This window comes from Misgurnus anguillicaudatus, chromosome 6 (assembly GCF_027580225.2).
Source record: "Misgurnus anguillicaudatus chromosome 6, ASM2758022v2, whole genome shotgun sequence".
Classification (NCBI taxonomy): Eukaryota; Metazoa; Chordata; class Actinopteri; order Cypriniformes; family Cobitidae; genus Misgurnus; species Misgurnus anguillicaudatus.
This window is the reverse complement of record NC_073342.2, coordinates 9,851,976-9,869,532: the sequence shown is the minus strand read 5'-3', so window position 1 is coordinate 9,869,532 and position 17,557 is coordinate 9,851,976. Positions and strand designations below refer to the sequence as shown.

The following is a 17,557-nucleotide window of genomic DNA, read 5'->3' as shown; positions in this document are numbered from 1 at the left end:
ATTGTGTTTGTAGTTGCCTGGTGTCAAGCTTAAAATGTCCACCCTGTCACTATGAAATATTAATTAACATAAAACTTTAAATATGTATTTTAAACATTACACAATCAGCTTAGAACCACTTAGCTAACTGCAGCTACATCATACGTTCATTAAATGCTAAATTTAGCTAAAATGTCCACCCTGTCATGAAAATTTACATTATGTTTGCATGACAGGGAGGACATATTTTTTGTATGGTATTTGCTTGCAGTTAAAAATATAAAAAAGTCCGCCACCTTTGGCTTAACTTACTACTTTACTGTATAAGTTACATTATTACTATGCTTGTTTTTCTCGGTTTCATACATCTATTAATGTAAAGCTGCTTTGAAACAATTAACTATTGTGAAAAACGCTATATAAATAAAATTGAATTGAATTGAACTATGTTTTTCCCTCAAAATCACCACAAAAACATAAGGATCCACAGGTTTTATCTGGGCGTTGTCGTGTGGAAAATCAGTAAGAGAATTTTCTAGCAGACCAAACGACAGTAAGCATTTATTTGTGTCTTTTATCTTGATTGGGTTTGTTAAAAAAAACAAGTTTTATTTTTCTCACGTTTATTTGAACATAAGTAAAGTTTAAGGTATACAAGTGTAGATTGTCAATAAATGATAATATCTCATTTGCTCAAAATTCTACACTACAAAAAAATCAATCAATATAGACAAAATAAAATCAATTGCTCAAGATAAAAATAAACTTTAAGTGGATGAGCGAAGAAACTCTCTGAAAGCGTATCATTACAGCTATAAGTAAAAGGTAATATTTACACATGCAAAACCTAAAGGCCATCCTGCTTGTTAAGTACACAGAACTGGATTCAGAACATTGGTTCAGGATTTGGTACAGATTGCACCAGAAATCTGAGAAACGGAGGCTTCAGTACTGGGGAATGTTTTTGCATCTTATACCCGTAAATACAACGGGACTGATTTTGCCATCTCATAGCGTTGCTACGATAGAAAATGTATCATCTGTATGAAACTTGAGGCCATAGACTTGAATGGAGACCATTATCTTTGGCAAGTGCGTCACGTTCGCTAAACACAGCAAGACATCTCGGCAGCTCAAAGCATATCTGTAATGGATATACAATGCATCGCAGGCTAAATCGCATGTGTTTTCCTAAAGTGCTTGCGGTGAAGTCCCCAAGAGGCCAAGGGTGGAGTTGGTTCTTGTTTCCTGATGGTTGCTTTTAAGATGGTGAAGAAAAAGGTGTGATGCATTAAGATGGGACTCGTATAGAAGACTCTCTGCTTTATGCATCTCCCAAGAAAAAAAGCGAAAGTGAAGATATCAGGGCCATTTGAATTACATGTAAAAGCCACTGAGGAGAATCTAAACAAGAATTGACTGTTCTCTCACAAACATCTAGAAGTAGGAGTTTGTGCTTGGCTTCTTGTTTTAAAACCTACTCTACTTCTACTCGAGTCACAAGCAAACCTCACAGCCAAACTGAAAAAATACTAAATAAACTACACTTGATTCAAGTGCCTTGGGGTCTGGAATGATGCACTTTATATTGAAGCTTTCCTATTGCGTTTCTCCCAGTAGGAAGTTGAAAACTCAAACCATCCGAGTTGAAATGCAGTGTAAATCGTAATGGGATTTTGAAGACTTGAGGGCTAATTGTGACGAGTAAAACAGTCTTAGTTGCTAGGAGCTATGCAGCTCGCTTCCTTTGAGCATGTTGAATGATTAACTGGTCAAAGTAGTGAAACTGTTAACTAAAAACAAATCCAGGACAGTGAGGAGTGCCGAACTGGAATCAAATAAAAATCCCCGTTTCACCAGCACCCGTATGCAAAACCTTCACTGGAAATACAATCAATTTAACATTTCCCTTCTCCAAAAATCATATAACCTGTTATCTATATTCAGTTTTCAATGTCCACTACATAGTAGAGTATACAACAGTACAGACAGTTTGATATACAGTGTGAATTACAGAGGATATGCCGAATTTCTGTTTAGCACCAACCCAACTCTCGCTAATGAACCGACCGATCCGAATTGATCGGTGGGATAATAACAGAAACTGAACCAATCCGTGTTAGCTGGCCCTTCCCCGTCTTAGCCCTTGGCTAAAAGTCACTTTGGTGCAGGGTTATGTTATCACAAAGAGGGTAAAGAGGAAGGCTGGGGGGTTGATGGTCACTCTTCATCAGAACTGCTGCTGCTGTCCATCGAATAGACCATAAAGAGAAGTTCGGGTCGGGCCGGCACCAGCGGGTGACCCGGTTTTACCACTTCGAAACCCATGTAGTGAAAGGTCTTCATTAAGGATGCTGCGAAATAAGACACCGACAGTTAGCAACAGACAAAATAATACCAAATCTTTCACCCGCCCTCCAAACCTGTATAGCTTGATTTTTACAGAATGTATTTTTGGCTTCATGTGAATAACATTTCAATATTTATGTCATTTTTCAGGCAAATGAGAATATTCCACTTCAAAATGGACGCCAATGATGATCACATAAGAACAGATGATGTTTGACATCATTGGCATCGTACCCGTTGACTTTGGAAGGCTATATAATATAGCAAATACAAAAACAGCCTTGGTCTCTATTATCTGGACAAGAATGCATTATAGTTGGAAGGACAAGATGGTGAGTGAAGGATGACCAATTCTTTGGATGAACTGTATGCATTTGATCTTACCTCGATCGTCTCTGTTTTTGTAAAACCACAGGAATACGAAGCTGACTTTCAGCTGTTCTTCTGCAAACTCCAACAGCCTGGTGAAACTGCAGTGGAGAGAGAGAGAGAGAGAGGGTGACGCACTGCTGCTTTTACATAATCTGTATCTTATATAATAATGCACCAGCCACAGAACAACATTAAGTTAAAACACACAAAGACGCATCTTAATACTCCTGAGTCCTGACAGTTCAGCGTCTGCTTATGAAGGTAAAACAAACTGAGTGTCTTCTTTAATGACTGCAAAGATAAAAAATGATTCGATGTGACTGATCCAAATGAAAACCGATTGGCAGAACTTCTTTCAGGACTTGGTTTTCCATTCGTCGTGCCTGTCGCAATCTCATACCATTTACGAAACGTCAGATGGAAAACCAAGTCGCTAAAAGCCAGCTAAAGGTTTTTTGTTTCTGTTAAAGCCAAACCCTGTAGAGACAAATTGATCCAGTCCTAGAGCCAGATCCAGTATAGAGTTGTACAGTACAACAAATTATTAACTCGATGTGCGTGTGTATGCGTACCTTTCTTTGCTGCCACTGTGGAGAGCCCCATCAGGGATTTCCAAATAGAGTGCATCGTCTGAAAGAACCGTGTCCCAGCAAGAGAACCGTCGCTCGCTTAGCTGGTACTGGAAGAGCAAAACGGGTGGATCCCCGCTTACCGACCCCGCTCGGGTCACTGTCAACTTGTCGTCCTGGGGGATGAGAGGAGAAATAACGTTAACAAGGGAAAACCTACCGATACGGATATAGAGTTTGGCTGGAGTGTACAAATTGTAATGCTGTTGTCATTGTGACCCAACTTCAATATAATCATACGGTATGCAGATATCTGTGTGTTAACCATGTAAACAGACAAATTTCACAGATTATAGGCTGAAATAACGGTGCGATAACAACATAGACAAACAAATTTCTCAGATTATAAGACGAAATAGCGGTGCATTAACAACATAAAAAATTTCTCCAATTATAGGCCAAAATATCGGTGCATTAATAACATAAACAAAAATATACGCTGATTATAAACTGAAACATCGGTACATTAACAACGTAAACAAAATAATTACGCTGATTATAGGCCGAATATTGATGCATTAATAACGTAAACAAATTTCTCCAATCATAGGCCAAAATATCGGTGCATTAACAACGTAAACAAACAAATTTCTCAGATTAGAAGACGAAATATTGGTGCATTAAAACCATAAACAAACTAATTTCTCCAATTATAAGCCGAAATATCGGTGCATTAACAACGTAAAATTTTTTACAGTGATTATAAGCTGAAATATCGGTACTTTAAGAACGTAAACATAAAATTACACAGTTTATAGGCCAATGTATCGGTGCAATAACAACGTAAACAAAATTACAGTGATTATAAACTGAAATATCGGTACTTTAAGAACATAAACATAAAATTACACAGTTTAAAGGCCAAAATATCGGTGCATTAACAACGTAAACAAATTTATCAGATTATAAGATGAAATATCGGTACATTAAAACCACAAACAAACAAATTTCTCCAATTATAGGCCGAAATATCGGTGCATTAACAACGTAAAAAAATTACGCTGATTACAGGCTAAAATATCGGTACATAAACAACGTAGACAAAAAATTACGCTGTTTATAGGCCGAAATATCGGTGCATTAACAACATAAAAAATTATCCAATTATAGGCCAAAATATCGGTGCATTAATAACATAAACAAACATATACGCTGATTATAAACTGAAATATCGGTACATTAACAACGTAAACAAAATAATTACGCTGATTATAGGCCGAATATTGATGCATTAATAACGTAAACAAATTTCTCCAATCATAGGCCAAAATATCGGTGCATTAACAACGTAAACAAACAAATTTCTCAGATTAGAAGACGAAATATCGGTGCATTAAAACCATAAACAAACTAATTTCTCCAATTATAAGCCGAAATATCGGTGCATTAACAACGTAAAAAAATTGCAGTGATTATAAGATGAAATATCGGTACTTTAAGAACGTAAACATAAAATTACACAGTTTATAGGCCAAAATATCGGTGCATTAACAACATAAAAAATTTCTCCAATTATAGGCCAAAATATCGGTGCATTAATAACATAAACAAAAATATACACTGATTATAAACGGAAATATCGGTACATTAACAACATAAACAAAATAATTACGCTGATTATAGGCCGAATATTGATGCATTAATAACGTAAACAAATTTCTCCAATCATAGGCCAAAATATCGGTGCATTAACAACGTAAACAAACAAATTTCTCAGATTAGAAGACGAAATATCGGTGCATTAAAACCATAAACAAACAAATTTCTCCAATTATAAGCCGAAATATCGGTGCATTAACAACGTAAACAAAATAACAGTGATTATAAGCGCAAATATCGGTAATTTAATAACCTAAACATCCAAGTACACTGTTAATCTGCCAACATATCGGTGCATTAACAACGTATACAAGCAAATTTATCAGATTATAAGCTGAAATATCGGTACTTTAAGAACGTAAACATAAACTTACACAGTTTATAGGCCAAAATATCGGTGGATTAACAACGTAAAAAAAATACGCTGATTACATTTTGAAATATCGGTACATTAACAACATAAACAAATAATTACGCTGTTTATAGGCCGAAATATCCGTGCATTAACAACGTAAACAAACAAATTTCTCAGATTATAAGCCAAAATATCGGTGCATTTACAACGTAAAAAAACAAACAAATTTTGCCGATTATTGTTTGTTTATGTTATTTACAACATAAACAAACAAATTTCACCAATTATAAGGCGAAAATATCGGTGCATTACCAAACAAATTTCGCCGATTATAGGCTGAAATATTGGTGCATTAATAATGTAAACAAATTTTGTCGTCCACCTGTTGTTCTAAGAGAAAAAGTGATGTTTCTAGCAGCACCAATTTTAAATTAAGGTATTAAAGTATTAAAATACTTCTAATTTAATAACTTTTTGGCAGTTTAAAATATGTTACAAACTCCTAAAACCAAGGAAAGATTTGCATTGTAATAGATCAACCGAAGATTCAGCTATGCAGAAAACGTCAGATTTGCCACTTTCTCTCAATTTAATTGTGGTGTCTAAAATGAACAAAAGACATATTAAATATACCCTTTTCAAGGCTAAAGGTAGTCTACCACTGTTCATTTTTAATCCTCCAATACAAACACGCAACGTAACCCAGTTTAATGTTTATACTACATCAGTTTGGCTGTTTAATTTCGGTAATGAAGCCGTCGTAATCCTGGATAGTTTCATATGATTGTCTGAGTTGAGTCACATGCCGCTCTGAGAGATATTTAGATAAGATCAACTGAAATAAATGAGCTGACTGAAAAATAGCCAGCAGCCATTTGTACAATAGGGCCTTTCATTTGTGAGCGTGTGTATCACAGGTGTGAGTGATCCAAACCCCTCTTTAACCTTTTGAGATGATCACATGTCTGAACACAGACAGTGCTGACATCTATAGCCTCACACACGCGGTCAGGTGCATGACCAGCTCGAGTGCTCGCCGCTCTGCATATGTAGGCCAGATGGAAACTCTAGCTGTAAATATTCCACAGAGCTACGTGACAAAAAAACAAGCTCTTTGGTATCCCTACACGCCCCTGGTTTGCTGACCCTGTCACTTATTGACTGGAGGACATTTACTGTTGCTAGTCTACATATTACTTGTTATGCAAGTCTCTATCCATGTATGCCTACAAAGGTCTGACTTGTTGCTAATCATTGTAAAGTTACTATCCATACTCTATAAGTGGATCCCAAATGAAAGTATGTTAAAGGACTGTGCTGGTGTCGACTTCCATGTAAGGGGAAGATAAAAACGGCTCATTCTTAGGTAATAAAAACAATACAGTTCATTATACATTAGACACCACTGATAATATAGTTATGTATATTATATTGCATTTCTGTCAAGATCCCTCTTAAAGTCCCACAGTGCACCTTTAAATATATTTTGCAAGTACCAAAATGATGCACTATTTTCGAGCATGCACCTGCACATGCTTTTAGGGTTTGTATTACCTGAAACAATTATGCGAACATTTACTGTGTTCCTGTTGCCTTATTTGCTAGAGCACTGTGTTAGCAATGCAAAGGTTGTGGGATTGATTCCCAGGGAACACACATACTGATAAAATTTAAAGCAGGCTTTTGGGAAAAAGCATCTGCCAAATGCATAAATGTAAACGTACATGCAAAACCAAATAACAAAGCATATGTGGTCTACCCACCTAGCATACAGTTTTGGTTACTTATAGTCCATTTTCTTTAAAAAAAAAAAATCCAGATAATTTACTCACCACCATGTCATCCAGAAGAAATTATGTTTTTTGAGGAAAACATTCCAAAACTTTTCTCACTTCAATGGACCCCAATGGACACCAACACGTAACAGTTTTAATGCAGTTTAAAATTGTAGGACTCTAAACGATCCCAAACGAGGCATAAGGGTCTTATCCAGCGAAACGATTGTCATTTTTGACAAGAGAAATAAAAATATGCACTCCCAAACCACAAATCCCCGGCCATCTCCGGTCCTGCGACGAACCAGTGCGACCTCACTTAATAGCGTAATAATGCCGTGGAAAGGTCACGTGTTACATATATGAAATGCACATTTGTGGACCATTTCAAACAATAAACTGACACAAAGACATTAATTAGTATCATTCCACATACAACAACGTTGCAATGGTCCTCTTTCCACACACTTGTAAGCACTGGGGCGTAGTTTTGCATACGTCATCTGTGACCTCTTGACGTGCTGACGTATTGCGTGAGGTCGCACTGGCGCTTCGCATGTACGGAGGAAGACGAGAAGTTGTGTTTTGGAGGTGCATATTTTTTGTTTTTCTTGTCAAAAATGACAATCGTCTCGTTAGATAAGACCCTTATGCCTCGTTTGGGATCATTTAGAGTCCTTTAAAACTGCAATTTTAAACTTAAAACTGTTAAGTGTTGGGGTCCATTAAAATGAGAAAAATCCTGCAATGTTTTCCTCAAAAAACTGAATTTCTTCTCGACACCAATATTTTGGATGACATGTTGGTGAGTAAATTATCTGGATTTTTTTTTAAGAAAATGGACTAATCCTTTATCCCCTATATTTCATACACAGTGACGTCTGTAAATGACTGACTTTAGTATCCACAAATGCCAAGCGTCTGTACAATCTCATAGTCAATACAGTATACTTGGTAAGACTGCAGGAACAACATGTTGACTAAAGGAAAGCGGGTTGATTCTACAGCAGATGGTAAGCCTCGTTCTCCCGTGAGATTGCCATTCGCTGCTATCAAGGACAGAGTTTGCCGTGGGACACGAACTCCGAATAAACAAAGCGTTTTAATGTTGCATGTCATTCCCGTGAGACTTTGCAAAACAAAGGTGTGTGCGTGCGCTCTTACCTTGTGCAGTACACTGTGAGGGAGATCCCTGCCTGTCCCTCGCCCACCCGGGATCTTCGTCAGTGGGAGAGGGGCATCAGGAGCACCACAGAGGCCCCGGAGCCTGCTGCCTGGAGCCTAGCACAGCACAACTACATGTGAAAAAAAGAGAGAGAGAGAGTTCATTATATGGGTGATTCTTGCGAAATTAGACTTATGAGGTGTCATAAAACATTTTGATATAAAAGTAAATGCAAAGTAAGAGTATCAAAATAAGAAGCATACAGTTACAAACATCCCTTGCTGACTATTTTGCACATGATTTTAAATGACATCATACAAACCAATTTTGTTGTTTTTTCCCCATTTAAGGGGGAAAATTTTCATTACCGCAATGTGTCCATGACATTCTAAAACCATGTCCAATGTTATACTATAAACATTTACAGTAAAGAAACACGTGGTATTTGGTGATCATTGGTAAATGTAGAGATAATAATAAGGAATATAAATGTGTCCAAGAAAATTTTTCTCATCCTCCGCAACAATTTTCAATTTTCAAAAATTTTTTGGAAGGGACATAATTGACTGTGACACTCAAGATGGCTACCAGGTAAGCAGTTTTTATTTTTTCTCTCCAGATAAAAGTTGAAATTTTGTTTGTGATAGTACCTAGACAACTCTTTTGTTCTCATTACCGAAACATGAGTTTGTAAATGCATATATTTAATGTAATATCATGTTGCGGTAATGATAATTTTTGAAAAATGATAATCTAAAAAATTTAAATAATACTATAGGAAATATTTTTTAAATCCTCTAAAAATAATGGTTATAGTAAGTTCGTTAATCATATATGTGCAAAAAAATTGGCTTTAAGGGCTTTAAAAAAAAATCTGATTCTGGACACCTAAATTTGGTATTTAAATTTTAAAGGGACACTCCACTTTTTAAAAAAAAAAATGCTCATTTTCCAGCTCCCCTAGAGTTAAACATTTGATTTTTACAGTTTTGGAATCCATCAATCTGATCTACAGGTACCACTTTTAGCATAGCATAGCATAATCCATTGAATCTGATTAGACCATTAGCATCGCCCCAAAAAAATAACCAATGAGTTTTGATATTTTTCCTATTTAAAACTTGACTCTTCTGTAGTTACATCGTGTACTACTAAGGCCGACGGAAAATTAAAAGTTGTAATTTTGTAGGCCGATATGGCTAGGAACTATACTCTAATTCTGGAGTAATAATCAAGGACTTTGCTGACTGTAAGAGGCGCAATAATATTACACAGCAGCCGAAAATAGTCCCCTGCTGTTGAAAGTTACCAAGGGGACTATTTTCGGGCAGTGCGTAATATCATTACGCCTCCTGCCGCTATGCATCTATGGTCCGAGGTGGTGCAAAAGAGTGGAGGCGGGGTCTAATTCGCATATTCATATCTATTGTCCAAGCAATGTTATTGAGCAGAGGCGGGGACTAATTAGAATATTCATAGATCCACGTATACTAAATGAGACAAGGGAGTAGAGTTACATTCAAGCTGTTTTAAAGCATGAGGAAATTACTGTCACAGGTAAAACTTTTGATATTATTATGATGCTCAAAGATAAGTTTTAACTGACTACAGCGAGACTTTAAAAGCTAGCTAAGCATAATAAACACAGACCAGGGAAGAACGTCAACGGTGTTTTAGTTATATAACCTATACTCTCGTTGGCTCTGACATTTATGAATTAAGTGCATGACGCAGTTTGGCACCGGACTGGCATTGCTTGTAGAGATACCCGTCCTGCCAACAGCACAAAAACAGTCTGGCGGTGTGCTGAACTGCAGTGTTGGCACTTTAAAGGGAAATCTCGGTGTGTGTTTAAGCATCTTATCAGACACTATGTCACCTTGCAATGTTCTCTGTTCTGATGTTTTTCATTAACAACACAGTAAAAACACAGACAAATCGTGCAATAAAAAAATCGTAACGTAATCGACTCCTTTATCAGCCAGGCCGATTAATTTACGGATATTTGTCAATTTTTAGATTATTATCAGGCATAACACATTAAGGCATGAACATTAAGGCATAAATTACCTATTATAATATAATTTTGCGTACATATGCGTAAATAGTGTGATAATTTCATAAGTACATGTATGTGTCCATGTACAGCATTAAGGGGCAGTTTCCCAGACAGGGCTTAAGTTTAGTGCAGGACTAAAATGCAAGTTTGAGCTGCTTTAATTTAGAAACACCTTGTAATGACAAATCTTTACATGTATCAGTGCCATTGTTTTGTCTCAGGATGCATACCATGTATTGGTTTTCGTAAGGTATGTTTGTAAAAACTACTTACACTCACCTAAAGGTTAATTAGGAACACCTGTTTAATTTCTCATTCATGCAATGGTGTAATGGTGTGGGGGATGTTTTCTTGGCACACTTTAGGCCCCTTAGTGCCAATTGGGCATCATTTAAATGCCACGACCTACCTGAGCATTGTTTCTAACCGTGTCCATCCCTTTATGACCACCATGTACCCATCTTCTGATGGCTACTTCCAGCAGGATAATGCACCATGTCACAAAGCTCGAATCATTTAAAAAAAAATGTTTTTTTGTGAACATGACAATGAGTTCACTGTACTAAAATGGCCCCCACAGTCACCAGATCTCAACCCAATAGAGCATCTTTGGGATTTGGTGGAACGGGAGCTTCGTGCTTTGGATGTGCATCCCACAAATCTCCATCAACTGCAAGATGCAATCCTATCAATATGGGCCAACATTTCTAAAGAATGCTTTTTTAGCACCTTGTGGAATCAATGCCATGTAGAATTAAGGCGGTCAAACACAGTATTAGTATGGTGTTCCTATTCCTAATAATCCTTTAGGTGACTGTAAATGTCCTAATATAACCAAGGCCTAGTCCTGGATTTATCTAAGCAAGCACTGTCCGGGAAACTGCCCCATAGTCTTCTTGTAGCTCAACTGGTAAAAAAAGGTTCTGGGTTCGCTCCCCAGGGAACACACTACTCATAAAATGTATAGCTTGAATACACTGCAAGTCACTTTAAATAAGAGCATATGCCAAATGCATAACAGTAAATGTACAGCATATATCTATATCTAACTGCTGACAGTAAATGTTTAATAAGTGCAGCTTATGGCATATCATGACAAGCTGACCTCAGATCAGTTTACAGAGAATATGCACGTTAGGAGAAACAGATGTTTCACTTTCCACCAGACAGAGAAGAGACAGATCACAAACAAGCACATGATGTAAAAACAAGTCTGTAAATAGCAGCTTGGCTGAGAACATTTCGCATCCCAGAGGGTTTGAGTTACAGCACTGGCGTTTAGAGATCAGTCGCTTCAAAACCCGTATATCACAAACACTGACAGAAAAACATCACTTTATAAGCATTTTTACTAACTCTGTATTGGGAGAGAGTGAGGCATATGTGATCTGTAATGATCGAAAAATGAGAATAAACCATTATGGAGATGCATTTGTGGGCACATTTATGGGCACAGTTCCAGTATTCTGCGTTTGGTTTCTGCTAAACACTGACCAAATGAAATGAGTTTTCAAAGCTGTTTCTCAAGATTACCCAGCAGGCAAATGAAAGTAGGGAGGCGTAGTGGTTTCAGTGCCCTGGCAACCAGACATGTAACCCAGGTGACATAATCTGCATGAAAACAGGCTGTGACCAACAACATCTATGATAATCTCCCGACTCTATCTTTGTTGTAGTTTATACCACGGGATTTTGAATGCTTTATTCTGATTGGTTGAAATTTTTTCCATGCATTATTTTTCGATAAATACGCACAACTAACCTGTCAAAATAACCACCAGAGCAAGGTCTGTGGTATAAGCTGAATAATTGACTCCATTCTTTTGACCTATTTGAAAATAATCCGCTTTGTGTCGTACCGCATTACAACCTTCGGTATGCATTATTTTCGAATCATGCAATGGTCTGTCATCGATTATTTCTTTCATAAAGAATGGGTATTACTGTAGCAGAGTTTTTTTTTTTTAGTCCATTCCATCTTCCCTCGTCGCTATACAAAGCAGTGCGCACCTATGAGTGAAATGTCAGCTTGTTTTGAAAGCCGAAACTTGTGCTCTCTGACATTCAAGCCCCTTCGCTGTCTCTGATTATACCTTCTGAATCAGGAAAGGGCAGTAAAAAGAAAAGTGTCACAAGTACACAAGACAAAAACAAAAACAGGTTTGTGGATCTTTCTTTCCTGGTTCTGTGAAACATGCAGATAAATTAAAACGAGTTTAACAAGATTATTACTAATGTACTTCCTAAAAAAAACATGAGACGTGCTTGCCCATGCTGAAGTCAGGGGAGACCGTGGTTGCCAGGGCATTGTTTGATAGTTGCATGGCTGGTTTTTAGCACACTTATTTGCAGTTTTGTGTATTTGGTTGCTTACTAAACTCTGAAAAATGTTGGGTTATTTTCGACCCAGCACTGGGTCAAAAAGAGATGACCCATTGGGTTGTAAGTTAACCTATGCTGGGTTGTTTTAACATTTTGGGTCAGATATGTACATGTCCATTTTGAGATCATCCTACCGTCAGCCTGTGAGATCGCCGATACACGATAGTATCGGGGGTGGGGCAATAGTTTACTCATTTATTTATTCGTTCATTTTTTACTCATTTATGACAAGTCATTTGATTGGTGGACAAAAATGAATCAAGGGCAACACTGTCATGACAGCAACCTTAAAACCGACGCCATTAATTTGAGTGCGTCATTAAAGCACAGTCGCTCTGAAATTTCCTGCGTGCCAGGGACCGGGGACAACATACTCGCTGGTTTTAAACCCCTGCGTGCCAACCTCTCGTGCCACAATGTCAGAGACGCACGAATTACAAGCTCGTGTGCAAGGAAGAGTCAGAATCATGCGCATTACAAGTTCAGGTGCTAGAAGGAGTCCATGCCGCGTGCATTCAGCTCCGAGCAAACGAGCATACTCGCGCTTTGGTCCGCAACACGAGCCTCCGTTGATTGCGCGTCTCAACAAACTCTTTTGTGCAAAGTGAAGCCCACAAACCCTCTCATGCGAGGAAAAGCACGCAACACGCATGTTAATGTGAAACTATAATATGATAATAATAACCATCGCTAACTATCGTCATGAAAGACTGTTATTGGCGATATGTCTGGCGATCGTCGATACTATCGTCTATCGGCACAACCCTAGTTTGTCCCTTTTTGACCCAACACTGGGTTGAAAATAACCCAGTGTAGGCAAACGTCCCATAAATCTCTTATGATCCGGGTCCTCAAATGGGATCTGCATCCCACGTCTAATTTAAAGGTGCAGTGTGTAAATTTTAGCGGCATCTAGTGGTGAGGTTACGAATTTCAACCAACGTTTCAGTCCACCGTTCCCCAAAACACGAAGAGAAGCTACGGTAGCCTCCACCAGACAAATATGTCATCTTCAGAGACAACTTGGTAAAAAAGTTTGTCCGTTAAAGGTGCAGTGTGTAAATTTTAGCGGCATCTAGTGGTGATGTTGTGAATTGCAATCAACGGCTCAGTCCACTGCTCACCCCTCGCTTTTGAAACACACAGAGAAGCTACGGTAGCCATCACCGGACAAACATGTCATCTTTAGAGAGAACTTAGTAAAAAAAGTTTGTCTGTTAAGGGCTTCTGTAGAAACATGGCGGCACAAAATGGCGACCTCCACGTAAGAGGACCCTCGTGTATGTAGATAAAAACGTCTTATTCTAAGGCAATAAACACATAACAATATGAAAGGTCTTTATACACCCCTGATAATATAGTTTTGTATATTATTTAGCATTTCTGTCAAGAAATCCTTCAAAAAATTACACACTGCACCTTTAATGGCTTCTGTAGAAACATGGCGGCACAAAATGGCGACTTCCATGGAAGGGGACCTTCGGTGCATGTAGATAAACATCTCTTCTAAGGTAATAAAAACATAACGGTTCATTATAAAAGGTCTTTATACACCACTGATAATATAGTTATGTATGTTATATTGCATTTCTGTCAAAAGATTCTTATAAAAGTTACACACTGCACCTTTAACTTAATGGGATGCTTTTGCTTGTTTTATCAAAGGCTTTAAAAAAAAACTAAAATCATATATTTCCTTAGCAAACTATATGATTTTTGTTTTGCGAAGAGAAACGGGCCCACACTCCAAACGTTTCAACGAAAACGTGAAAAACGAAAGGCTGCTGGCTTTATCATTTGGCCTGCCCTCATAAGCTTCAAGGAAAGCATGGGGTGACAATCCGGATCTGATGAAAGACTTTAAACAGCGGTCTGATTCAGGTTAATCTTTAGTGCCTTAATTACCGGCGCTCCAAAGATTCGCTGGAGTAAGACCAGGAAACAAGTCCAAACCAAAACAGGATAATGCGAGTCTTCCAGGAAAACAGTTATCATTTGGCTACAGCGGGGTATAAAGGGTGACGTCCGACCTTCAACTCCCTGCAAATGCGTTCTGGACTAAACCCTGGCCAGAGAGATATGGCAGGTTTGTGTTTTTCACATATCACATTACAAAGCCTCAGCATGCAAATGGCCTTGTCGACAACAAGTCTGACATGTTTCTGTGCTGTTGGATTCTCGTGAGCTTTATTACTTAAGCGTCGCGCATTCTCCAATAAACTCTTTCTGCGTTACGGATCTGGCTTTTTGCCATGCATGACAAATAAAGAAAACAAACGTGAGAAACAGGACATTGTGTGTTAAGTGAGTGTGGATGGATTTGTATCGTCATCTCGTGACCTGCAAAACAAGCCATATGGAAAATGCGTGGCTTTCCCTGGAGTGTATGCATGGAATGAATTTAAGATGATATATAAATGGTTTATGACACGCCTGCTGTCTGTATCTATACAGCAGAGATGGTGACCTAAACAAGACGGCGCCTTTATAAGTAAAATTGTAATGTTTTAACATTTTCTCCCTGTATTCCTCGCTCAATAAGGGAAATAAAGTTTATTAGCTTCTCACATGCCTTGTGATGATCTTGTTAGAAAAACATTTGATTTAAAAAAAACAACAACCTGGAGTTATACAACAGGTGATCTCGGTTTTCCCTTATTTAGATTAAAAAGTGAGACTGTGCAAGTCAAAAACTAGATCTTAAAGCAAATACAGATTAAGTCTGTATGCACTGTCTGCTCGTGAATCCTAAACGAGTTTAAATATTTATAGTATCAGTCGTCTCACACTAGTCTAGCCTACTAGACATTTAATACGCTTTTTATAACAGTCTGCACATTTAACTATTTCATTTACCTTGCATTATACTTTATTAAGAGGTTATTTACTTTTATGTAAATTTCATGTATTAATATTTTATTTAGTGGCACCTTTAATGTGCCTGTAGCTAAATTGGTAGCAGCCCAAAAGGTCATCATGGGGTCGATCTCAGGGAACACACATTCTGATACAATGTAGTAAACGTCGTAATGAACTCGCTTTGGATAAAAGTCTGCATAAATGTTGACATAAACATTACATATACATGCAAATACGATGTTTATTTATGTCAAAAGTGTCCCTTATATAGATAATAATATGTAAAAAGATGACAAAATAATCATTATATCTACACTTCTGTGCAGAAAAAAAACAAGACATGTACAATGTTGCATCTGCATGACTGTAACGTTAGATATTAAACATTTGTTTGTTTTCTCACCTCTCTTCCGTGTTGCACATGTTTTTTTCGTGGACTGCTTTACTCCGAAAACCCAAACAATGACTGTTAAGCAGAAAGTCCGGTGAAAATTTTAACATATGTGTAATAAAAAAAAGCGATGGTGTGTCTATCGATGCTTTCTGTCACACGCGCTCTGCGCTCTGACACAAAGTACTGGATGTGCTGCGAGCGACGTAACGACCCGGTCATGAATATTCATTAGGCTACGTATTGACACTCCAGGTTGCCGTTTGATTGGCGAGTGTCACGCAGCGTAATTAATATTCATCGATCTGCGGCGAGGTAAATTATGAAAGGAAAGGTACAGCTACGGCCAAATCTCGCGAGATGTTGGGTTTAGGGTTCGGTATGGATGAAAGGATGCAAAACAGCGGTTTTGGCTAGATAGAATATTGTTACGGCCTAAATCCCGTGAAATGTTGGGTTTAGGGTTAAGTTTGGGGATAGGATTAAGATGGAAAACAGCGCTCATATAGAGACAGAGCGCCGTTATGCAAATTTGAAAACCACGCCCACCGGGGGGGAAATCAATCCAACCGTCTCCATTGAGTTTGTATTGCGAGAAGCCGCCTCCTTGTCATTTCTGGCTTATAACAAAAAACTGAATAATGCCTAAAAGCTGCTGTGTGACAATATGTACAGCTAACAAGCCAAAGAACCCAGAAATAAGCCTTTACAAGCTGTCGAGCCGCAAAACCCAGCCTTCAAGGAGAACAAAGTGGATCGCCGACCACGCTTCCCCCCAGTGGACGCAGCTCCACCAATAGAAGCACCACGAAAAGTTGCCCGTTTCCATCCCTGTGTCTTTAAACGCTCATCTTTAGGGGTCGACAGCTTATAAAAACTTATTTACAGATTAAACTTAAAAACAGAATAATACCTAAAAGCTGCTGTGTGACAAGGTGTACATCTAACACGCCAAAAAAATAAAGAAATAATTTTTTATAAGCTGTCGACTTCAAAAAACGAGCGTTTAGACACAGAAATGGAAACAGGCAACTTTTCATAGTACTCCTATTAGTAAAACTGCGTCCAATAGGGGGAAACGTAATCGGCGATCCACTTTATTCTCCTTAAAGACTGGGTTTTACGGCTCGACACAGGGCTCTCAAGTGTCACGCATTGAGCGTGACAGTCACTCATTTCGGTCTTTTGTCACGCACTCCCGCCACACATTGTATTTCTCACGCAGAAAAACTATTTATAATATATTTAATATATGCCGCAGCGCACAAAAGTTATCTGGTCGCGCCGCTCTCACTATGGAAACCGGCAGGAATCAAGCGCGTATCCCCTAGAGCCTGCCACTTATCAGCCAATCAAAAAAAAAGAAATAGGCTACACAATAGCCAATCAGAAAATAGCACTATTGTATCTGGGTAAGATTTAACGCAACAACCAATGAAAGGCGGCATGCTGCGTCAAGTTTTGTCTGCTCCCCTGATCTGAGTCAGCAGCATGGATTTAGCGCGTTTATCAATCCGCAGGGGGCCGAGCAGAGCGAACATCAGTAGTACAAGGTGTGTGCAGGGCGGACTGGCCATGTTGACCTGGCGGCTGTTCTGACCCGCCGTGCAGTCATCTCAGGTTGACATGTGAAAGAGAGAGAG

General features: G+C 38.3%; 1 protein-coding gene across 1 annotated transcript; it reads right to left on the bottom strand.

Annotated features, from left to right (window-relative positions):
* Positions 1 to 585: 585 nt before the first annotated feature.
* oaz2a (ornithine decarboxylase antizyme 2a) lies at positions 586 to 16,103 on the bottom strand. The gene is given in 6 exon segments (XM_055192067.2): positions 586 to 2,333; positions 2,713 to 2,798; positions 3,273 to 3,445; positions 8,223 to 8,300; positions 8,302 to 8,353; positions 15,927 to 16,103. Coding segments are annotated over 6 exon segments (621 nt in total). The 5' UTR covers positions 16,025 to 16,103; the 3' UTR covers positions 586 to 2,199.
* Positions 16,104 to 17,557: the final 1,454 nt, after the last annotated feature.